A 25,548-nucleotide genomic window follows, 5' to 3' on the forward strand; every position below is an offset into this window, starting at 1 on the left:
CAACCAGTCATTGGGAGTGGCAGTCGATCTTACGAGGGCTATTAAGTGTCGATAGAGGATCATCCACTCTCAGCATCATAAGAGGAATATCCCATGTGTTTTTACTCATACAAATCCCTGGCTATGGTCATTCAGATTGAGAGAGAAAGAGTTCTCCGGGAGAATCTAATTAGAGCGAGACTCGAGTAGAAACCGTATAGGTCTGACAGCACCATGCCCGGTATACAGTCTCTAGGATATTAAATGGACGAGAGACTATGAACACGGTAACTAAGGACAGACAAGTCCAATGGATTGGATTACCCTGTATCGTCTGGGGATTACGGCGTAGTGACCTAGTACATCTGTAGTCGATGAGTCGAGTGAATTATTATAAAGATAATAATTCACTAAGCCAGAAAGAGTTCTGATAGGTATGACTCATGGCCAGCTCAATATTGGGCCTAGATGGTCACACACATATGGTAGGCGTTGCGATGAGTAGAGGTTCAGATATGAGATATCTGTTGGAGCCCCTAACTTATTGGATATCCAATAAGCCCCTGAATTATTGGATCCTATGGATGAGATCCAATAAGAGCCCATAAGAGATTATTAGATAGAGATCCACTAATCTAAGAGGCTTGGGTAGTTGGATGCATATTTAATATCCAATAAGAGATGATCCATTAGGGTTTGACAGAGGACCTCTATAAATATGAGGGATTCAGTGGTTCATAGACTAAAGCCTTTGCTTGCCTTTCCTATTCTCCTCCCCCTCTCCACCTCAGAGCAGGCCTAGAGTTTTGAGGTGCGTCGTCGCAGCCCTGCTATGTGGATCATTGCTAGAGAGGAGGACGCTTGACCTCCTTCACCCTCTCCTAGAAATCTATAAGGATTCAGGGATATACGATCTCCCTAGATAATACAATCTATTCTATACGCAGTTTTGAGTTTCGCACCAATCTTATTTTATCATGTGTCTAAATTTTATTTTATTTTATCATGTGTCTAAATTTATTTCAAACTTTAATTATACATTCTAAATTGTTTTTTTACTAGCATTAATTAATATCATAATTATTTTATTTAAGTATCTAATAATCATCAGGTCAAGAGCCAAAAAAAAAAAAAACCCTGTTTAACAGCCTATGAAAGAAGAGGATGTAACTATAAAAACACAAAATAATTTAGGTATATGACAAAAAGAAGAAGAAGAAGAAGAAGATGATGGAGTAAGTTCTATGGGGTACACCGCACAGATAAAGACTAATTTGATATGGGTCGGCCGATAACAACGTATTAACACACACAACTTGGAGCCTTCAACAGTTTAATTTAGATCCAAACACACTTGGGTAAAAGATACTGGAGGAGTCTTGCCATTCCTCCAGTATCGGGCAACCTCCCGAAAACAATACCTTAATCGGACGACTCATCGACCGCTGCTCGGCACGAGCTGGCGAAGACAACTCGGAGTTACTCGAGCGGCCTGCCACCGAGCACCTCGTCAGCCTTCGCGCTGATCAGCTCCCAAGCACTCGCCACGTGGCGATGCTCGGTAAGCGTCGCCCCGACCGCGAAACGCAGCACGTACTTCCCGCCCAACACCGTGTGCGTCACGTACGCCCTCCCGCTGCCGTTGACCAGCGCCAGCAGCCTCCGGTTGTCCGCCTCCGCCGCAGCCTCCCCTCCGCCCCGAGCCCTGATGCGGAAGCACACCAGCGCGAACCTCCGCGGAGCCACCACCTCGAACCGGCTGTCCGCCCGCACCATCCCCTCGAACACCCGCGCCATCTCCACGTCGCTCCGGATGTGCGCCTGCAGCCCCGCGACGCCGTATGTCCGCAGCACCATCCAGAGCTTGAGTGCTCGGAACCGGCGACCCACCCCCACCTGCAGGTCCTTGCAGTCGACCACCAGGCCGGACTCGCTGGGCCCGTTCTTGAGGTACTCCGGGTTAGTCCCCAGCGACTCGGCCAGCCGCGGCCGGTCCCGGAGCCAGAGGCAGGTGCAGTCGAGGCCGGTGAGCAGCCACTTGTGGGGGCTGATGCTGAGGGAGTCCGCTCGCTCCACCCCGTCGAGGAAGCGCCGGAACTCGGGGCAGATGCACGCGCTGCCCGCGTACGCCGCGTCCACGTGCACCCACGCGCCGAACTCGGCGGCCACATCGGCGATGAGGCCCAAGGGATCCACTGCAGTGGAGGAGGTGGTCCCCACGGTGGCGCAGACGTAGGCGGGCACAAGACCCGCCGCCGCGTCGGCCGCCATCGCGTCGCGGAGTCGGGCCGCCACAAGCGCGTACCCCGAACCGGGTCGAGTCGGGATCAACCGGACGTTGGTCTGGTCGAACCCGGCGATTCTGCATGCCTTGGCGAACGTGGAATGGGTCTGGTCGGAGCCGTAGGCCACGAGGCGGCTGATCGGGACGCCTCCGGCCCGGCGGACCGCGCCGTCGCGGGAGGCCACGAGAGTGCAAAGGATGGCCTCGCTGGTGGTGGCGTGTATGACGCCGCCGCCTCCACCGCCGCTGTCCGAGGAGGATCGAAAAGCAGGCGGCAGTCGAAGCAGCTGCGCCAGCCAGTCAAGTACGAGCTCCTCGAGCTCCGTGGCAGCAGGACAGGACAGCCAGGTGAAGGCGACGGGGTTGAGCGCGGAGGCGATGAAGTCCCCGACGAGGGCCGCGGAGCCGAGTGTGGCAGGGAAGTAAGCAAAGAAGTTGGGGCTGGCCCAGTTGGTCATGCCGGGAAGCACCGCACCGCGGATGTCGCGGAGGGCGTCCTCGAGGGTGGCGCCGCAGGGGGGTGGGGCGGCCGGCATGAGGTGGCGGAGGTAGCCGGGCTGCACTTGTGGCAGCACGGGTTGCGTGTCCACGTTCTTATAATAGTCCACGATGAAGTCGACGGAGAGCAGCAGTTGCTCTCTAAGATCATCGAGGTCCAAGGGCTTGAAGCCATCAATCGTAACCACGGGGAGGTTGGCATCAAGGCTTCCCATGGCACACGAAGAAGGAGGAAGAAGGCTGATAGGATGAAGAGAGCGGGAGGGCAGGTTGGGCTCGTTATATACAGGCGAAGAAGGGTGGGTGGGTGGGTGCAGAAGCAGAGGGAGGATCAAATGCGCTCGAGGAAACACGGGGGATGATAGAGGTGGGGCACGGTCGCTTCAGATAGGGGTTTGACCCGAGGAGACGGGGCACGGGGAGGGAAGGGTGACACGTGGGAGTGGAGAGTGCCCGCGTGGCGACCAGTGCGGGTGAAAACAAAGAGCGGGACGAAGTGATGACTCTTCGCGTGCATGGGGAGCAGAAAGCACCGAAATGGTTGGATCACATGAACCGTATGCAACAAAGCCCAATTGATCCAAATTGGACTGTCATATTGAATCGAATGGATGCTTCAAACAGCTGTTTATATTATTTACAAGAAGACTTCTCTGATGCTCATCAACCGAAGTAGATTTTTGTAGATATAGAAACGGTAGAGGAAGTAAAAGAGACTTCCTGTTGAGACTTCCTGTTGATTGCATCGTCGAGTCCATTCTGTAAACGAAGAAAGGATAGTAGACAGGTGTGCGGTGAAGCTATTTGGATGGACAGCAACGTTTCGTAACATGAAGAGTTGGTGAACTCTATCGACCTGTCTTACCGGCTGGCATTGACGTGGCTTGTGATTCACGTCTTTGGTTTTTTGGTGGTTTGCATGGATCAAAGATGTGCAGACTGCATTCTTCATGTTCACGGCTGAGTCGTTCGTGTTCCTTCTTCTTTGACGTATTCATTGACGATTTGGATCCGTGCAGCAAAGAAACAAATGCGTACCTAAATAACGCTAATGTGGTTGGTTGCTAATGGACGCATGTTTCACGTACGTGTTCATTGAAAGATTGGATCCGTGCAGGAAAGAAATAAATGCGTACCTAAATAACGCTAATGTGGTTGGTCTCTAATGGACTCATGTTTCACCTGATAGAGTTGAGATGTACATGTACAATTCAAGAGTCTTTTGGGTTGGTGTGAGGGGAGTTAATATTCTGAGAACTGAAAGCATGGCATGGCTGTGGGGGAACTACGCGATGAAATGAGAGACCGACGTCGACTGGTTTGAGTTGGATTCCCACACAACTTTCGATTATAATACTTGCAATAATTCCTGTTAAAATGAGCACGAATCGGGAAACAAAAAACAAAAAGTTTTTCTCTGAAAATATGCATTTTTGCTTTTCTTTTTCAAATAGTACCTCTATTTTTTTTTTATCATAAATTGGCACTAATTTTAATAATTTCAAAAATATCTCTTTATCCATCGCTCTCGTTATCTCTATCCTTCTTCTATACCGTGGGGTAGAGATAGAGACGACATGATAGAGGCCTCATGATGAAGAAGGCTTGCCTCTACCCTATGGAAGAGGAAGAATAGAGACACGAGCAAGGACAAGACGGAGGTGATGGGTCGATCAGTGGGGAGGGAGCATAAACAAATGATAAATGACAAATGACGTGATGAATGAGGAAAGATGATGATTGCATTAGCAAGGCGGAAAGTGACGATAAAAAAGAGAAAGAAAATTATATTTTGAGATTACATAAATTGAGATACTATATGGGGGAAAACTAAAACATCTCAGCACTTTTTGAGAAAAGAAGAAGAAAAAATATATAATTTTTTTTTATAAAGAAAATATGGATCACATCATAAGGAAAAAATTATCGAATTGATCTCTCCAAATTTCATATTGATAGGAACTTAGAAAATCAGTTAGTTTAATATTCGAAAATTAATTAGGTCCCAAAATGAATTAGATAAAAATATGCCAACATCATGTCCATTGTTATTTATTGGTAGATGAGATTTCTCCATCAGCAAAATATTGTCAAAGGAGAGGAAAATTAGATGAGAGTCTCCCTTGAGATTTGCTTTCGTGTGCTTTGTGAAAACCAAATAGCTGATGGATGGCCAGCGTTTCACCTTAAAGTCTGTCGGCGGGACTGTAACCTGTTTGGTGACCTCTACTAGATGGCATTTCAAGACCGTCATTGGCGAGTTGGTCACCTCTAAGCTTGTTTGGTGACCACTACTGGCAGATAGCGTTTCTTCATTTTCTAAGCTACTATAACTTGTTTGACTGCCATTGATGAGATCATGAACGCAGAGAGAGAGAGAGAGAGAGAGAGGTGTGCACGTCTTTCCTTCGTCAGATCTTAAAAGTCACGTTCTCTATTTGATATGGAAGAGCTCTTTCTATTGTACGTCTCACATTGGTAAGATATCATTGTATGATAATTCTATTATTATTCGAATTCATTTGAAATTATCAAGAATTTATTCTGAGATTTCTTTAAAAAAATATAAAAGATTAAGTGTTAAGAAAAAGTCATTATTATTGGATCAAATCAAATCACGAAAGTTAGGACTATCAAATCATATCCAAATAGATCATGAATACTATCTATTAACCAAAACAGATAAACCCACACTTTCTTTTTATTTTAATTTTCTCTTTAACCAGTAAAGTGAGTGGAATTTGATCCTCATGCTCACAATAGAGTAAAATAGCCTAAATTTCATTATAATAGCTTATGAATTAGATTAAATACTTATCATCTCATACCAATTAACAATATCCTAATTTGACTTAAGTGGATCACATTAAGCATGGATAGCTACAAACATCTAATTAGTTGTCGTGCCCGTATGACATATTAGACCTAACTATTAGCAACCCTTTCGATCCAATGACAACATCCATATAACTTATTATCTCCAGTGTCCTTATACTAACAATTATGATATCAGTTTTTCATCATATGGACGCATATACAATACATCAGTCTATTCGATCATCTCGATGTCCTTCTCAAGTGACCTATGACCAGGATTATTTAGGGTCTTTGTTTAAAGATGAACTAGTTTCATTATCGTGATCTCATCATGATCCGATTCCCACTGCACAGATCCATCCCATCACAATATATACAATAAGTAATATCAAATAAATAAAAAGAGTATATATCATGTCACATATATCATCATGTGATTAACTTACGGGGCACCTATGGCTAATAACTTTCCCAATAATATATTAATCCCAATCTTATCATGCCACTACGTGAGCATATATTAACCCTTCAATTGACAATCTTCCATACGAATCATTGACTTTATCTATCATCATGGCTAAATCATTCAATCAACCAATGATATCATCAAATGAGAATATACTTCTTTTGGTTTTTGCAAGTAGGCCTATATAGAGTCTCACAATAAATAAGATCCGAATTGGCTCAATAATTCATCGATTCTAAATCAAAGTAAAACTAGTCCCAGATGGTTTAATGTCGATTCTTAATTTTGAAAAATTAGGATCGATAGTATGGTTCTATATGAAAAATTAGAAAAAAAAAATAATATTCATAATGCTTGTGATATAGTGGTTAAATAGTTAGTTTTAAACCTAAATAAACCAATAGTATTATTTATTTGATTAATTTTCTACTAACATATCTACAACTCGAGATTGAATCCATTGTGACCACAACTAATTTCGATAAATGAACCATCACGAGAACCGATGGAAGAGACGAGAAAAAGGCCTCTATTTCTAGTTGGGAGCCCAGCAGCTCAAGTACATGACCGTCCTCAGTGCCTCCTCTGACCATCCTCTCCTCCTCCTGTCGATGGAGGAAGTTGTCCTCTTGGCCCGAGACAAGGACCCCACGCCGTCGTTCTTCGCCTGCTGCTGTAGAGACCTGAGGACGTAGTTCCACCGGCACAACCCCGCCTGATCCTTGAGCGCCTCCACCGCGCTCATGCTCGCTGCCACCACCAAAGAAGCCTTACTTGCAAAAGCCATATCTCGAGCTTACGAAACAACCGATCGGTAGAATACCAAAGAAGCTTGCGGTACAAGTGGTTTGAGACGGCAAGTGTGGTCACTACATAACGGTGATGATAAGGACGAGCTGAGTAATCATGCATGGCGCGGAGAGAGAAACAGGGGGTGAGCTGACACTGGTTTTGGGCTGTCCCACCCACCATTTCCTTGATACCAAGGGCTGTGTCGTCTCTTTCTGCCACACCAGAGGGGATATCCGGTTTGAAGATAACTTGTGGAGATTTCATGTCATAGAGTATACTCGTACGATTTAAGCTCATAGTCAAAGGTACATAGCGATTTGGGTTTTTCTTTTAGCGTCAATTTGATAAGTCATCATCGACCATTGGTGAGTTTGCTTTGGAATTTTCTTTTAGCGTCAATTTGATAAGTGATCATTTGATCGATCGACCATTGATGCGACCTGTAGACTCGTTAGAAATTATCAATTTTGAACGATAGACATATATGTATGATTTTATCATTTTAGAGTTTGTGAGCTATAAAAGGTATCTCTGAGGGTAAAGAATCATTTGGTCGATCGATCATTAATGTAGCTTGTAAACTCATGATGAATTATCTACTTTGGGCGATGGGCGTACTCGCACGGTTTGGGCTCATAGCTGTTATGCAAGCCTTGAGCCCTTCTTCTAGCGATAATATGATAAGGGACTATTTGGTCGATCGACCATTGGTGCAGCCCGTAGGCTCATGAGGAATTATCCACTTTGGGCGATGGGTATACTTACACGATTTTATCATTTCAAAACTCATGAACTCTAAAAAGAACCTATGTGGGTAATAAAAAATTTGACCCTTCTTTTAGTGTCAATCTAATAAAGATCATTTGATCAGTCGAATATTGGAACAACCTATGGGCTCGTAAGTAATTTGTTTGTTTTGGGTAATGCACATATTTGTACGATTTTATCATATCGAAGCGAACTCCAAAAAAATACTTTGAAAGTAAAAAAGACCCGACGAATTTATGAGTCTTTGTTCCATCCTTCACAACTTAGATGATAATAAATGACCTTATAACATATGACTCTCGAAAAAGATATGATCGAATTAGATATAAACCAAAGTTGATTAAGGATAATTTTGTGATCAATCCTCCGTGACCAAGCGGATAAGCTTATAGATTCCTCTAAAATGAGTATTTTATAGACAAAAAAAAATCTCTAAAATGAATTTGATATGAACCAAACTCTAAAATATGATTTCACCAATAAATTACTTTTTATTGCATTTCAAAATTTTGTTTTCAAAATTACTTTGTTGGGCTCTTACCAAATAATCCTCACTGAAGCAATATGTTTTTTTTGATTCACCATTGATGTAGATGATGAAGGTAGCCAGCCAAGAGAGCGAGATTATTTGGGTCCCCAGGAGTCCAGGTAGATGAGCTTGGACATCGACTCCTCGGTGCGCCTGGCTCTCTCCACCGCTTCCTCCCCTCCTCTCCTCCACTGATCATTGGAAGAAGAAGACATCCTCTTGGCCCGAGAGAACGGCGCCATGCTGCGCTTGGCACGCCCGTGGAGGGACCTGAGCGCGTAGTTCCATCGACACAGCCCCGCCTGATCCTTGAGCGCCTCCACCGCCGCCACGCACGCTGCGACGATCAGCGAAGCCTTGCTTGCCGAAGCCATACGTATCAGTCTACTACTCAAGAGTCTGAACCTGTGCCGAGTTGCAAATGTCACAGAAGCGGTCGACGGGGAAGGGAAACGCGAGTGTCCATATAAAGCCCCCGAGGAAGGGAAAACAGGGGATGAGATTGCCGCTGGTTTCGGCTCATAGTTGTTTCCCAGATACAAGGGTCGGCTTTTGCTTGTTTACAGAGAAGACTGTGACTGCATTCGAATCAGTGAGACGGATGGTTTGGTAGGAGAAACCGTGTGGCTAAAGTAGAACAAAAGGCAAACGGATCGGAGACCTGTGGGCGGCACCAGTAAACAGGGAATCTAACGGTTGATCAGCCATCCTTGCTTGGCTTGGCGATCCTGTCGAGATGTGAGGTTTGTTCTCTCTCTCTCTCTCACACACACATCTTTGAGTCGAGCAACTGCGGATGGATTCCCTTCTTACTCCTGTTTTTGTTTCGGTAACAAAGGTCACTCAGCATCAGTCTCATGCTGGATCGATAATAGTATCTATCTAAAACAAATTCCCTCTCTTTTTTTTATTGTTCTTGTATGAGCTGAAGATAAAGAAAGGGATAAACTAAAGTTTAGTTGCTGAGAGATGGGAGAGAGTGATCTTTCGAAGATGTGATTGATTTAGCATAGCTTCTGCCGATGGATTTCATGTCATCCTTTGCTCCTTTTAATCAGTTTCATCAAATATATATGAGTTAAGACGAGAAATGCCACAAACATCTTGAACAAGCTTGCTTATCCACGCCATGAAAAGGCCTCATCATGTTCGAACAATTCAGTATATATTACTGCAAAATCGGATTGTTTTTACATAGGAGACGTAGGCTGAACAGAGAAGAAGGATTTGGTTCATCTTTGAGCCAAACACAAAGAGACCTCTCTCTAATTGGGACCCCAACAGCTCAAGTACATGACTGTTCTCAGCGCCTCCTCCGACTGCATCCCCTTCTCCGCCGCCGCTTGCCACCCTCTCCTACTCCTGTCGACGGAGGAAGATGTCCTCTTGGCCTGAGACAACGACCCCATGCTGCTCTTCGCCCGCTGCTGTAGGGATCTGACGACGTAGTTCCACCGGCACAGCCCCGCCTGATCCTTGAGCGCCTCCACCGCGCTCATGCTCGCTGCCACCACCAAACAAGCCCTGCTTGTACAACCCATCTCTTCAATACCTCCCGAGTGAGTGCAAAGAGGAAGTAGCTTGTAGTTATCTTCTCTCGATCTGATGCAGCAGTGGGAAGGGAATTGTGTGCAATATATATGGCCACAACAGTTGAAGACGATAAGATAAAATGGGGGACAGAGGGAAGAGCAGTGTGCCGCTGCTGGGTTTGTGCTTTCCGATCCCATTTCCCCCAAACCAGGGGCTATTGCCAATTGCTTATTGGCCTCCACTCGCTGAAGTCGACCCAGCGAAGTAGATTGGCGGCGTGTGCGAACGCACGTACCTGGGTGAGGTTCTTCTGTCCTATATGCATAATATACGTTTGTAAACGAGTAAAATAATCGTTTTGATGTGTTAAATAATAATTCTGTCAACTCATCCCACATCATATATATCTCATTCGTAATTAAGGGAGGACGAACACAAATGTATTAAATCTAGACGGTATAACATAACATTTCTAGCCCTATCTCCCAGACGAACGACATAAGGGGCCATCCTCTGATTGTCTCGGATAAACTAAAAGCCTTGATAAAGCATATCATCACATGTGTCTTATTCTGATGTCGTTCTTTAGAGAATGCGTTGGTCAACTATCACCATTAATGATCTCTTGGCAGGGTAAGAGACACCCTAACCCATCACTAACTTCACGCTATTGATCGCTTAGGTATAAAACTCAAGCCCCAAAACCAAATAGGGCCAGGCGAGCTCTATCTTAACTCTTCTAAGCTTTATTAAACTCCATTCATCTACTCTACTAACTTGGGCGTTAGAGGGTTTAGGTCGAGACATCCCCCGACGTTGTGACACGGACTTAGCTGGATTTGCCTAAGTCGTGCGGCACCCTCGCGCGTCCGTCCGCAAAGGTCAGCCTCCCCGAAGCCTCCCATTGTCCCTTAGGACCACCAAAAGAGAGAACGGGTTAGAGAGAACGCCTCCAACGGGATCCACAAGCAAACATCTCCGAAAAACACTTCATAGACAATGCAAATTACAAACAGACTATTACAAGCTCTAAACAGTGGCACAACAAAGGGTAAAATGGTCCATTACAGACCGAAAAGCTCTCGAGCGTGTCCACATGACACAACCTTTATTTACAAGCCTAAAGAGGCCACCAACCCAACTAAAATGGGACTATTAAGCCTTCGGCCGCCCCTTTACATTCTGTACAAGGCATGAACATGCCAAAAGACATGGACATACATAAGCATTACATCAAACACCTTATTTAGAAGTTTGTCCGTGACATTCTCCCCCACTTATCCCTTCGACGTCCTCGTCGAAGCCTTTGTGAACACTGCAACTCTTCACCTTTGCTGAGTCTTCAATCTTCTGCTCTAGCTGCAATGCGCCTCCTGGCTCCCAGCTGCTCTCCGCTGCTGTTTTTTGAGTAGTCGAACCTTTGATCCGCCATGCTGCTTCAACTCGCCAATGACTCTGACTCTGGTGTGGGGTTGGCTGAGTTGTGTTGATCCTCGTTGATTCCTGCGGATCCACCAAATGAAGGAAAAGACCATTCTTACTGCGCCAGTTTCTCAAAATTTCCACATGCTGCTTGAACTGGGTGGATGCTTGTTGGAGCTTTAACGAGCATCGCCTCGCAAACTTCTGAAGTTTTGGGTCCTTCCTCCACAAAATCTGCTCATTGACTCTTCTTTCAGTTAGTTGTCACATCCAAGTAGGTTCGCATCACTTCCGCTTTCGATTGGCATTTCGTTGGGAAATGAAGCGGACAATCTACTCTCAGTAGCACTGATCACCGTTGGTGAGGATTTGACAACTATTGTCTTCCATTATCTTCGAAGGGTCTTTGAACTTGTGCAGAGCTCCTCTGCTGGATAGATAAGAGAACTGGGGTACTCGGTTTCGCCCATTCTCTTAAGAGTTGAGAAGGCAAAGGTTACTTGACTTCGCCCGCCTCCTCGAGGTTGTACTTCATGCATCGAGCTGGTTACTGGCCTTCGCCTGCTCTTTGCTCACACTTCTGAAGCACTTGAAGTGTTTGCACTCCTTGCGTTTCGTTAGCTACTGTGATTCACCTTCTCAATGCCATTGAACTTCTGGAATGCAGGAAGTTTTCACCCCAACTTGGAGTAATTCTCTGATAGATGAGGTCGCCTCTGGGATTGTACCGTCTTCTCCATCAACCCTGCCGCCTACTCCACTAAGTAGCAAAGGTACAGCACCACGTACTGCCTGCTTCGTTCCTTGGTCGTGCACTCTTGCATGACCCGAAGTCCTTCACTTACGGCTATCTTGATGAGAAACTTGTTGACACCGGTCTTACGAAGTTTCTTGGCCTCTGCCCTTCAGCCTTGTCTCGGTACTTGGAGATTGCCTCTGCATGCTCCACCTCCTCGGCCCCTTTCACGACCAAGCGCTCTCCCTCCGTGAGAGCAAGGGATCAATGACTTTGACGGAAGTCCCGCCTCTGCGGTACCATGGCGCTACCATGCCCATGGCCCTACTATCCGTCGCCTCGCATCTACATCCCTTTTCTTCATAATCAGTAGATATGCCTTCGTGACACTCCTCTGAGTCCACCTCCATTCTCACTGATTGCTTGATTTTGGGTAGCTAAGTCCCTCTGGACTTGTCGTCGCTTCCTCGCCCCTTTCGACCTCCTGCTTCAACACCTTTGTGTTCTCCAAGCAGTCTGTTTGGTCGATGGAAAGACAGACTGCAACTCCCATGCATGGCCTCTGCCATCACATTGTAGGGTTTGCACCGATTCTGTTCTCCTTAGCTTCCTTGGTAGCAACGTTCGCTTACTCGACCTTGTCCTCTGACTTGTCGGGCTCCCTTAAGCGAATATGAGCTCTGGAGCAGTCCAACTCTCCAGCTGCTTCGATCATACCTCTGCATGATCAAGTCCCTCTCATGGGACTCACTGGTACTTGCATTCGAACTTTTCCCTTGGTGGAACCCAGCCCCCATATGCTGATGACCAAGGTTTTCATCCGATGCAAAATTCGGTGCACGCCCGGAAGACCCGCCTCTACGGTACCATGGCCTTCACTCCTTGAATCCATAGCCCTTCTTGCCGTCGTGTTGTTCACCAAAGCGGAGCTCCCAGTAGCTCCCGATCATACCTCCATATGATCTCATCCCTCACGGGACTATGTCGTGTGTGTCGCATTGCCACGAACTGTTCCACCACGATCCGCTGCACCATGTCGCCTCCTGGTGACATCTCCATTGCATTCTGATCCTTGTGGAATAAACTCGAATTTTGAACCCTCCATGTGTGGCCTCTGCCAATACATCGCAGGGTCTCCTCCACCTTCGATTTTGTTCGCTCCTTTGGCAATCGACCTTCATCCACCCACTCTTGGGTCACACCTAGATGAAGCACCGCTCTAGGACAGTCCGTCGCCTAGTAGCTCCCGAAGTCCACCGACTTCACTGTAATTTGTGCACCATTGTCTGGATCCTGGGCCTCTGCCCCTACCAGCATAATCTCCGCTGCACACCGCTTCCTTCATAGCAACTCGAATGGCAACACTGTGGCATATTCTTCAAGAGTACCTGCCTCTGCGTCCTCTTGCCCCGTGCTAAGGCCTTCTGAACCCAACTTCGCCTCCGCAAATTGAGTCACCTTAGTTCCTCCATCAAATGCTCCTCCGAGATAAGGTGCATGTGCCCAGAAGCTCCCTTCGTCTTTGGCACCATGTAAGATGAGTCCGCTCCGTCAGAACGAAGGACCCATGGAACAACATGATCCTACTCTTGCCTCTGCAAGAGTTCATGTCTTTGACCTCTGTCTAAGGAAAGCACTGTGCTTCTGCTCCATGTTCCAACTTCTCTGCTGGCTCCCTTCATGCGGCTTGGGTACTTCGCCAAGTTACACCCAAGTTGCTCCGCTCCTCGTTTTTGCATTGAGTCGATGGTGGCCCTCGCGCCCACCATTCCACGGGTCAGCCCTCCCTTGAGTCCGATCTCCATATCGACTCTAAGTGTGCCTTCATTTAAGTTGCTTCAGGTCGCTCCCCCACTTGATCTCGCAATGCATCCACTCATGCATTCTCTCGAGCGAGATCATGTGACAACTCCTCGCTGCTTGCTCGGTCCATTGAGCTTCGTGGAGTTGTTGTTTGTGAGGTACTCCTCCTCAACATGTGAAGTCCATCTCACATGATTCTCCCTCTGGAGAGCCGAGACTTATCCCTCCTGGATAACTGTCCCATTGGAGCAACATCTCTCTTCGTTTCGGAGACCACCATCCCCTTGGACTACTCCGATCTGCTGACTAAACTGTGCATTGTTCTGCCTCCTGCAAACACACTTGCTAGATTGCGCCTCCACGTCAATACAGCCACCACTGCACCCCTCAAGGCCTAGCAACATGCTGAACTCGTTGCACACTTCAGCCTCCTCCGGACGTATCCTTCGCATGCCGAAGAGAAAGTTTCAATGCTCCATAGCGCCGAGTCTCGGTCGCCTTGGGATGGCCACGAACAATCCATCGTCCGCATACAAGCCCATGCATGAGTACCGAATTCTTCGAGTTAGCAATTCCCCTCACCTCTGTGAGCTTTGCACAACTCTTTCGGTCGCTGAGCAACTCATTCCACTTTGCATGGTCTCGTCCTTTGCCAAGCGCCTCGCTTGCCTTGAGCACCATCCAGTAAAGTTGTCAACGTTGAGCCGTAGCTCAAACTCAGCCATCCCAACCTTTGTGCGCTCCGCATTCTTCCAAGCTTGCCTGTTCTCGTGGTGCCTCTTGCGCGAAGGGTTGGCCATTCCTCTGAATGCCAATGTCAGATGCCCGCTCCTCTGAGCGACTCTTTTCCCTACATCTCCATGCCCGTTTTCCCTCAAACGGTCGCGCGTGTGCTGACTGCCCTCCATGCAGCCCCACTAGGTCCCCCACGTTTGCATGTCAAGTGTTTCTATGAGTGCTTGTCCCGCTCTGATACCATATGACACGGACTTAGCTGGATTTGCCTAAGTCGTGCGGCACCCTCGCGCGTCCGTCCGCAAAGGTCAGCCTCCCCGAAGCCTCCCATTGTCCCTTAGGACCACCAAAAGAGAGAACGGGTTAGAGAGAACGCCTCCAACGGGATCCACAAGCAAACATCTCCGAAAAACACTTCATAGACAATGCAAATTACAAACAGACTATTACAAGCTCTGAACAGTGGCACAACAAAGGGTAAAATGGTCCATTACAGACCGAAAAGCTCTCGAGCGTGTCCACATGACACAACCTTTATTTACAAGCCTAAAGAGGCCACCAACCCAACTAAAATGAGACTATTAAGCCTTCGGCCGCCCCTTTACATTCTGTACAAGGCATGAACATGCCAAAAGACACGGACATACATAAGCATTACATCAAACACCTTGTTTAGAAGTTTGTCCGTGACAGTTGGCCGCTTTTGTAAAGCCCAAGCGTGTTTAAGGATCACCTTGAAGTGATGCTGAGTACTTTCAAATAAAGCCAAGGCACCCCTCAGGATAATCTCGAACTTCTTCCAATAGACAAGTTGCACCTTGGGATGATCGTGAGTTGGCCGTCATAAGCTAGCAATACTTCGAAAGTCCACTTTCCACCTCGGCTACGTGCTCGAGCTGCCTCATCCATGTCGACACGGACCGCAAGGATGGATCTGCGCCTTTGAGATCGAACTAGGCTGTATTGACTCTCCGGTCAATGGTACTAAGGTAACAATATTTTGACACTAGAAAGAGAGCCTGAATATCGTAAGAACGTTCATCCATGACTCCTCTTAATGAATGCTCCAGTGAGGAAGCACCGCCGTCGATACTTGATGCCTTCGAATGGGAAGGACAGCTATCGTCCTTCCCTCAGGTGGATGCCTTCACCTTGACACAAACACCGGGATGTCATTAACATCTGTTTAACGATCCTGGTCTCTCCCATCTAGGATCGAGTGCGGGACATCTATTCAACCCATCCGATGCCTTCCTAAGACTCACCCATCAAGTGTAGGCACTTGTCGATATGATGTAGGTGATTGCCCCTCTCCTGCCCTAGCTAACGTAGCAGGTAGCCTCGGCACTATGACCAACAATCCAACCCCGCTCACACCCTTGCCTCCAAGAGTACCCCCGACCAGCTCCCTACAGGTGCCCACGGAATGCCCTCGACAAATTGAGGTGGCTCTACAAGGGTGAATACCCCTGATAATTGAGCTAAGTGCCTCGTCATATCGTAGGGTGGCCATGTCTAAATTGGGGACATAGTCTACTAACTCGATGGAGAACTCACTCAAAGTGCAACTTCATGCCTTGAACCATTGCTTGAATGATGCACAAAAAGAATTTCTACATTCAAAGGATGAATATGGCACCTCGAACGCCTCCCTATTCGCTCAAAGCATTCAAGAGGAGCCCATTTTAGCTAACTTCTACCCCTCATTATTGGAGGCCTTTAATGGTAGCTTTGACCCAATGGAGCATATTGTAGCCTTCAGGTCTTAGAAGTCGTTATTCGACACATCGGACACCCTAATGTACTAGGCATTTCCCATGACCCTAAGGGGGCCAACTCGAGAGTGGTACAGTCGCTTAAAACCCCTCTCGATCACCTCCTTCTCGTAACTTGCAAAATAATTTGAGTATCATTTTCTCGCCGATGTGCCCCCAAAGCCATCCATAGCCACACTGCATGGGTTGACATCGAAATGCAGATATTGCGCGGGCTTACTTAGAGAAGGCGATAAAAAAGATGAAGAAGTGGGCCGACTTGGGAAGGCGACTGTAGGAGTTCAAAGTTGGTGATCTGGTGTTGGTGAAGCTCCAACCAGCATCACTCCAATTCTTTAAGAACAAAATACACAAAGGATTGGTATGCAAGTATGAAGAGCCCTTCCTAATTATCAGTAGAGTGGCCAACGTCTCCTACAGGTTACAGCTGTCGGCATGGCTGAAAATTCATAATGTTTTTCATACCAGCAATTTGAAAGCCTACCACTTGAAGAAGTGGCGAAAGCTTCCCCGAACTAAAGCCATTCTAGCGGATCGCAAGATAAAACTACCCAATGGAGTTGAGCAGATCGAGTACTTGGTGAAGTGGCGAAAGCTTGCCCGAACTAAAGCCAAATGTGAGCCCGAAGATGCCCTACGACATGAAGAAGTAATCATCAACAACTATCAACAAGCGTCGACGAGGGCGTCGACAGTTTAAGGGGGGGAGAATGTCACGAACGGACGTTGCGCAATCGCAACAACTTCGTTCAACGAACCATTTGTCGCTTTTGCATGCTTGTACCTAGACATGACAACATGTTTTGCCTTAGTTTTGTGTGTTTTTATTTGTAAAAAAATATATTTGAACTGGTTACAGCGCTGTAATGTGATCGCTTATCGTGCCGGGCCGAACTACCCAAAACAACCCCGTTTTCGCGTACGACGGCTTATTTTCTGTAAACTGCAGCTACGCACGAAATGTCAGCTATCTCAGCACCCTAGAAGCCCCCGGGTGGCACAGGGTTAGATGATGCTTCGGTATATTGTCAGGTGTTGAAAAACTCTTCACAAGTTCGTACGTTAACATGATGGGAACTTGCCTTCGCACCCGACACTCAGTGAGCAGTTGTTTGTGGACTTGAACTATTCGTTCTACCTTCTAAAGTCTTCACTTTCCTCCTTCCTCTCTTTTCTCCGGTGCACACAAGGTGCTTGCTGAATTGCTTGTAAAGCTTCCCTCTTTGCGAGACGTCGGGACTTGTCCATTGCTCATTTTTAATCTAATCGACTTTCTATTTTAGAGGTCCTTCGAGACCTGTACGAGGTTGCAACTAGGTTGATCCTTTGTGGACGCGTATGTCGTAAGGGCGCCTCCCGACTTAGGCAATCCCAGCTAAGTTCGAGAAGTTGATACAAGGGTGCTTCGCGACTTAGGCAACTCAAGCTAAGTTCACGTCTTGGCCATAAGGGTGCCTCACGACTTAAGCAATTCCAACTAAGTCTATATTAGTAGACTCACGAGCAATTGTCCACTTTGGGCGATGGGCGTACTTGCATGGTTTGAGCTTATAATCAAGGTGCATGACTATTGAGTGAGTTTTATCGGTCGAGGTGTGGGCCTTGGGTTAGTTTTGTTTGATCAATTGGCCATTGGTGTGACCCGTATAATTTTACCTTTTCAGAGCTCCTTATAGTGCCAATCTGATAAGAGACCATTTGATCAGTCGGCCATTGACTCGTAAGCTTACAAAGAATTTGTTCGTTTTGGACGATGAACGTATTCATACAATTTTGTCCTTCCAAAGCATGTGAGCTCCAAAAGGAACCTTTAAAGGTAAGGGCAAGAGATACCTAACAGACTAATGAGTCCTTTGTTCTGATACTCCTCAATCAATGCGAAACTAAATAACTTTTATCATATGCAACTCTCCAAAACGATTTGATGGAATTAGATATGAACCAAAATTGATTACAGAAAACACTAGTTAGATTAATTTTGTGATCAATCCTCCATGACCAAGCGTAAGACAAGATTATTCCTATAAATTGTAAAATGAGTATTTTATAGAAAAAAAAACTCTAAAATGAATTTGATATGAACCAAACTCTAAAATATGATTTCGCCTATAAATTACTTTTTATTGCATTTCAAAATTTTGTTTTCAAAATTACTTTGTTGGGCTCTTACCATTTAATCCTCCCTGAAGCAATATGTCTTTTTTTAATTAAAAAAAGTTCGAATAAATTTTTTTTCTCCTTTTTTTTGGCACCATTCCTCGGAGCTCATATCGATTTTTTTGTCTTACGTCGTGCAACTAAAATATGAAATTATCTTCTTGTTTTTCGATTGAAACTACCAGGGTTGAATCGAGTGTTCGACGGAATGCGCGTGAGAAGCACTTGGGAGTATCGTACAAACTTCTCGACGGTGAAATAGGATAGCACACACAGACATGCTTGCAGAGATTTTGTGGATAAATCCAGGGATTCATTCTTTGTTGGGGAGGGGAAAAAAATGGATAAGAAGACACTTCTTGCTTGATCCTTAAAGGACTATGGAACCTCCAATGGTTTGAACAAGAACACAGTAATTCTCTATCAGAGACGAGTCTCGAATTCTACAATAGACCGGTTTAGGCAGCAGAAACAACAACATTCACATATGATGTAGATGATGAAGGTAGCCAGCCAAGAGAGCGAGATTATTTGGGTCCCCAGGAGTCCAGGTAGATGATCTTGGACATCGAATCCTCGGTGCGCCTGGCTCTCTCCACCGCTTCCTCCCCTCCTCTCCTCCACTGATCAATGGAAGAAGAAGACATCCTCTTGGCCTGAGAGAACGGCGCCATGCTGCGCTTGGCACGCCCGTGGAGGGACCTGAGCGCGTAGTTCCATCGACACAGCCCCGCCTGATCCTTGAGCGCCTCCACCGCCGCCACGCTCGCTGCGACGATCAGCGAAGCCTTGCTTGCCGAAGCCATATGTATCAATCTACTACTCAGTAGTTTGAACCTGTGATGAGTTGCAAATGTAACAGAAGTGGACGACGGGGAAGGGAAACACGAGCGTCCATATAAAGCCCCCGAGGAAGCGAAAACAGGGGATGAGATTGCCGCTGGTTTCGGCTCATAGTTGTTTCCCAGATACAAGGGGAGTCTTTTGCTTGTTTACGGATAAGACTGTGACTGCATTGGAATCAGTGAGACAGATGGTTTGGTAGGAGAAAACGTGTGGCTAAAGTAGAACAAAAGGCACACGGATCGGAGACCTGTGGGCTGCACCAGTAAACTGGGAATCTAACGGTGGACCAGCCATCCTTGCTTGGCTTGGCGATCCTGTCGAGATGTGAGGTTTGTTCTCTCTCTCTCTCTCTCTCTCTCTCTCTCTCACGCACACACTTGAGGTTTGTTCTTACTCCTGTTTTTGTTTCGGTAACAAAGGTCACTCAGCATCAGTCTCATGCTGGATCGATAATAGTATCTATCTAAAACAAATTCTCTCTCTTTTTTTTATTGTTCTTGTATGAGCTGAAGATAAAGAAAGGGATAAACTAAAGTTTAGTTGCTGAGAGATGGGAGAGAGTGATCTTTCGAAGATGTGATTGATTTAGCATAGCTTCTGCCGATGGATTTCATGTCATCCTTTGCTCCTTTTAATCAGTTTCATCAAATATATATGAGTTAAGACGAGAAATGCCATAAACATCTTGAAGAAGCTTGCTTATCCACGCCATGAAAAGACCTCATCATGTTCGAACAATTCAGTATATATTACTGCAAAATCGGATTGTTTTTACATAGGAGACGTAGGCTGAACAGAGAAGAAGGATTTGGTTCATCTTTGAGCCAAACACAAAGAGACCTCTCTCTAATTGGGACCCCAACAGCTCAAGTACATGACTGTTCTCAGCGCCTCCTCCGACTGCTTCCCCTTCTCCGCCGCCGCCTGCCACCCTCTCCTACTCCTGTCGACGGAGGAAGATGTCCTCTTGGCCTGAGACAACGACCCCATGCTGCTCTTCGCCCGCTGCTGTAGGGATCTGACGACGTAGTTCCACCGGCACAGCCCCGCCTGATCCTTGAGCGCCTCCACCGCGCTCATGCTCGCTGCCACCACCAAACAAGCCCTGCTTGTACAACCCATCTCTTCAATACCACCCGAGTGAGTGCAAAGAGGAAGTAGCTCGTAGTTATCTTCTCTCGATCTGATGCAGCAGTGGGAAGGGAATTGTGTGCAATATATAAGGCCACAATAGTTGAAGACGATCAGATAAAATGGGGGACAGAGGGAAGAGCAGTGTGCCGCTGCTGGGTTTGTGCTTTCCGATCCCTTTACCCCCAAACCAGGGGCTATTGCCATTTGCTTATTGGCCTCCACTCGCTGAAGTCGACCCAGCGAAGTAGATTGGCGGCGTGTGCGAACGCACGTACCTGGGTGAGGTTCTTCTGTCCTATATGCATAATATACGTTCGTAAACGAGTAAAATAATATGTGTTAAATAATAATTCTATCAACTTATCCCACGTCATATGAATTAAATATATCTCATTCGTAATTAAGGGAGGACGAACACAAATGTATTAAAGCTAGATGGTATGACGTAACATTTCTAGCCCTATCTCCCGGACGAATGACATAAGGGCCATCCTCTGATTGTCTCGGATAAACTAAGAGCCTTGATAAAGCATATCATCACATGTGTCTTATTCTGATGTCGTTCTTTAGAGGATGCGTTGGTCAACTATCACCATTAATGATCCTTTGGCAGGGTAAGGGACACCCTAACCCATCACTAGCTTCACGCTATTGATCGCTTAGGTATAAAACTCAAGCCCTAAAGCCAAATAGGGCCAGGCAAACTCTATCTTAACTCTTCTAAGCTTAATTAAACTCCATTCATCTACTCTACTAACTTGGGCGTCAGAGGGTTTAGGTCGAGACATCCCTCGACGTTGGCTGCTTGTGTAAGGCCCAAGCGTGTTTAAGGATCACCTCGAAGTGATGCTGAGTACTTTCAAATAAAGCCAAGGCACCCCTCAGGATAATCTCGAACTTCTCCAAATAGACAAGTTGCACCTTGGGATGATCGTGAGTTGGCCGTCATAAGCTAGCAATACTTCGAAAGTCCACTTTCCACCTCGGCTACGTGCTCGAGCTGCCTCATCCATGTCGGCATGGACCGCAAGGATAGATCTGTGCCTTTGAGATCGAACTAGGCTGTGTTGACTCTCCGGTCAATGGTACTAAGGTAACAATATTTTGACACTAGAAAGAGGGCCCGAATGTTGTAAGAACGTTCATCCATGACTCCCCTTGACAAATGCTCCAGTGAGGAAGCACCGCTGCTGATACTTGATGCCTTCGAATGGGAAGGACAGCTATCATCCTTCCCTCAGGTGGATGCCTTCACCTTGACACAAACACCGGGATGTCATTAACATCTGTTTAACGATCCTGGTCTCTCCCATCTGAGATCGAGTGCGGGACATCTATTCAACCCATCCGATGCCTTCCTAAGACTCACCCATCAAGTGTAGGCACTTGTCGATATGATGTAGGTGATTGCCCCTCTCTTGCCCTAGCTAACGTAGCAGGTAGCCTCGGCACTATAACCAACAATCCAACCCCGCTCACACCCTTGCCTCCAAGAGTACCCCCGACCAGCTCCCTATAGGTGCCCACGGAAAGCCCTCGACAAATTGAGGTGGCTCTACAAGGGTGAATACCCCTGATAATTGAGCTAAGTGCCTCGTCATATCGTAGGGTGGCCATGTCTAAATCGGGGACATAGTCTGCTAACTCGATGGAGAACTCACTCAAAGTACAACTTCAGGCCTTGAACCAGTGCTTGAATGATGCACAAAAAGAATTTCTACATTCAAAGGATGAATATGGCACCTCGAACGCCTCCCTATTCGCTCAAAGCATTCAAGAGGAGCCCATTTTAGCTAACTTCTACCCCTCATTATTGGAGGCCTTTAATGGTAGCTTTGACCCAATGGAGCATACTGTAGCCTTTAGGGCTTAGAAGTCGTTATTCGACACATCGGACACCCTAATTTACTAAGCATTTCCCACGACCCTAAGGGGGCTAACTCGAGAGTAGTACAGTCGCTTAAAACCCATATCGTAGTTTGCAAAATAATTTGAGTATCATTTTCTCACCAATGTGCCCCAAAAGCCATCCGCAACCACACTGCACGGGTTGAGATAAAGGGAAGATGAGCTTCTCTCTTGCTTCGTCAACCGATTTACCGACGAGATTCGAGGGATCCTGGATACCCATCCCTCGTTGGTGACCCAGATATTCATGATGGGCTTGTGGCCCACACGCTTCTTTTGGTTGCTGGTGGAAAAACTACTCACAACTATGTTCGAAATGTTGCAAAGGGCCAATCACTATGTAGCCGCCGAAGACATAAACTCAAATTGATTAATCATAAAAATATATTTAAAGAACTATATGATAAGTTTATTAGTCATAAAATATATCTAAAATAAGAACAAAGGATGATGAGACCAACTATCACTTCTGAATTCAATTAAAAATCCAGAAGAAAGGATGATGAGACCGACTATGAGCTGATGTTGGTTTTGGGCTATCCCACCCACCATTCCCCTGATACTAGGGGTTGTTTCGTCTATTTCTGGTTTTGAGGGGATATCCAATTTGAAGATAACTCATGGAGATTTCATGTGATAAGTGTTCTTTTGCTCAGTTCGTTATAGGGCTCACGAGGAATTATCCACATTGAGCGATAGGTATACTCATATAGTTTGGGCTCATAGTCGAGGTGCATGGCTCGGGAGGGAGTTTACTCGGTTGAGGTGCTGGCCTTGGGTCCTCCTTCTAGCGCCAATCTAACAAGGGACCATTTGGTCGATCGACCATTGGTGAGGTCTGTAGGCTCGCGAGGAATTGTTCGATTTACGCGGTCGACATACCCACATGATTTTGCTATTTCAAAGCTTATGAGCTCTAAAAGGCACCAGAGAGCATTTGACCCTCCTTATAGCACCAATCTAATAAGGAACCATTTGGTTGATCGGTCATTGATATAAATCATAGTGTCATGAACGGTCGTCGCGCACCCACAACTTCATTCAATCTAATCAACTTTCTGTTTTATAGGTCCTTCAGGACCTGCATGAGTTTGCTAGTCATAGGTGCCCAACAAGCCAATCACTTGAGTGATGACACGTGTGGCTTGACAAAGAATCTTTTTTCTTATTATATTTTAGTATTTATTACTTTATATTGATTATTACATATATGCATGTATATATTGTGATGTTCTTGGATCTGTGCAATGAGAATCGGATCATGATGAGATCACGATAATGAGACCGATTCACCTTTAAACATAAATCCTAAATAATCGCGATCATAGGTTACTCGAGAGGGACATCAATATAACCGGACAGACTGGTATGCTGTATACCTGTCCATATGATGGATGCGACTGGTCTCATAGCTGCTCGTGTGGGGATACTAGGGATATAATACAAGTGCTCATTGGAGAATGAGTTCACTGATTGATCCGCTTACGGAATGCTGGATGGTTGATGATGCCTTATTGTCAAACAGTGATTCTGTAGTCCTAGTGGTGTATCTGGTCCATAGACTCGAGACACCAAAGATGTCCTATATGAGTGCTCCATTCTTTGATACTATACTTATATGTTTGGATATCCTAGATCTAGTACAACCGATCATTGGGAGTGGAAGTCGATCTTACGAGGGCTATTAAGTGTCGATAGAGGATCATCCACTCTCAACGTCATGAGAGGAATATCCCATGTGTTCTTGCTCAGACAAATCCCTAGCCAGTGTCATTTGGATTGAGAGAGAAAGAGTTCTCTGGGAGAATCTGATTAGAGTGAGATTCGAGTAGAAACCGTATGGGTCTGACAGCACCATACCCGGTATACGGTCTTTAGGATATTAGATGGACGAGAGACTATGAATACGGTAACTGAGGACAGACAGGTCCAATGGATTGGATTCCCCTATATCGTCTGGGGATTACGGCGTAGTGGCCTAGTACGTCCGTAGTCGATGAGTCGAGTGAATTATTATGAAGATAATAATTCACTAAACCAGAAGGAGTTCTGATAGGTATGACTCATGGCCAGCTCAATATTGGGCCTAGAGGGTCACACGCATATGGTAGGCATTGCGATGAGTAGAGGTTTGGATATGAGATATCCGTTGGAGCCCCTAACTAATTGGATATCCAATAAGCCCCTGAATTATTGGATCCTATGGATGAGATCCAATAAGAGCCCATAAGAGATTATTAGATAGAGTTCCACTAATCTAAGAGGCTTGGGTAGTTGGATGTAGATCTAATACCGAATAGGAGAGGATCCATTAGGGTTTGACAGAGGACCTCTATAAATAGGAGGGATTCAGTGGTTCATAGGCTAGAGCCTTTGCTTACCTCTCCTATTGTCCTCCCCCTCTCCACCTCAGAGCAGACTTAGAGTTTTGAGGTGCGTTGTCGCAGCCCTGCTGTGTGGATCATCGCTAGAGAGGAGGACACTTGACCTCCTTCACCCTCTCCTAGAAATCTGTAAGGATTCAGGGATATACGATCACCCTAGGTAACACAATCTACTCTATACGCAGTTTTGAGTTTCACGGATTTTTGTGCACTAATCTTTGCACAATGACGAATATCTTTTTGGGAAATTGGGGATTTTGTTTTCTTGTTCTTCCGCTGCGCATGTGATGTCGCCCCCAAGATTTTCCAACACTTCGGGACCTGCATGAGGTTGCAACTAGGCTGACCCATTGCGGACACATATGTCGCAAAGATGCCTCCTGACTTAGACAATCCCAACTAAGTCCGAGAAGTTAGCGTAAGGGTGCTTCGCGACTTAAGCAACTTAAGTTAAGTTCACGTCTTAGCCGCAAGAGTGCCTCACGACTTAGGCAATTCTAGTTAAGTCTGTGACATTGTGGTATCAAAGCGGACAAGCATTTTGAGCAAGTAGCGAAGAAACTTCACAATTTTGCTATGGCAAAGCATCGTGGTGAATCAAGCAAGACGGGGCAAGCCGGACCCTTGCCCCAAGCAACAGTAAGTGGGCTACAAGTGCATACTTGCTCTCATGCTATTGGAGCCGCACAAGAGAAGCACAATAGCAAACATGATGAGTGAGAAGTTGGCTACTCTCCACAAGCAGAGGAGGCACAATTTGGAGTGCCAATCGGAAATAAGAGGCATAAGGAGAGACTCACAGCAACGGAAACCCGCTTGGATATTCTTGAAGCGAGCTTGAAGGAACTCTACCATGGCCAACGAATGCTTATTGGGGTGGAGTGCTCATAAGAAGAAGCTGAATCCTGAATCAACAAGGTTGAGGCCCTAGTCGATCAACTATCAGATGACACCAAAGACTCCGTGAAACATCTGCAGGAAG

The 25,548-nt window shown here is 46.1% G+C and overlaps 2 protein-coding genes across 2 annotated transcripts; both read right to left on the reverse strand.

Annotated features, from left to right (window-relative positions):
* Positions 1-1,229: 1,229 nt before the first annotated feature.
* LOC103999582 (tryptophan decarboxylase 1) lies at positions 1,230-3,016 on the reverse strand. Its single transcript, XM_009421368.3, has one exon. It carries the CDS (start codon positions 2,974-2,976, stop codon positions 1,459-1,461), a length of 1,518 nt encoding a protein of 505 aa, XP_009419643.2. The 5' UTR covers positions 2,977-3,016; the 3' UTR covers positions 1,230-1,458.
* Positions 3,017-6,430: 3,414 nt separating this feature from the next.
* On the reverse strand, positions 6,431-8,555 carry LOC135666715 (uncharacterized). The gene has a single exon (XM_065178338.1). It carries the CDS (start codon positions 6,829-6,831, stop codon positions 6,580-6,582), a length of 252 nt encoding a protein of 83 aa, XP_065034410.1. The 5' UTR covers positions 6,832-8,555; the 3' UTR covers positions 6,431-6,579.
* Between the last annotated feature and the right edge of the window lie 16,993 nt (positions 8,556-25,548).

Source organism: Musa acuminata, unplaced genomic scaffold (genome assembly GCF_036884655.1).
Source record: "Musa acuminata AAA Group cultivar baxijiao unplaced genomic scaffold, Cavendish_Baxijiao_AAA HiC_scaffold_1119, whole genome shotgun sequence".
Lineage (NCBI taxonomy): Eukaryota > Viridiplantae > Streptophyta > Magnoliopsida > Zingiberales > Musaceae > Musa > Musa acuminata.

Coding starts and splice junctions, on each gene's coding strand:
- LOC103999582 (XM_009421368.3), bottom strand. CDS start 2,976: ATGGGAAGCCTTGATGCCAACCTCCCCGTGGTTACGATTGATGGCTTC.
- LOC135666715 (XM_065178338.1), bottom strand. CDS start 6,831: ATGGCTTTTGCAAGTAAGGCTTCTTTGGTGGTGGCAGCGAGCATGAGC.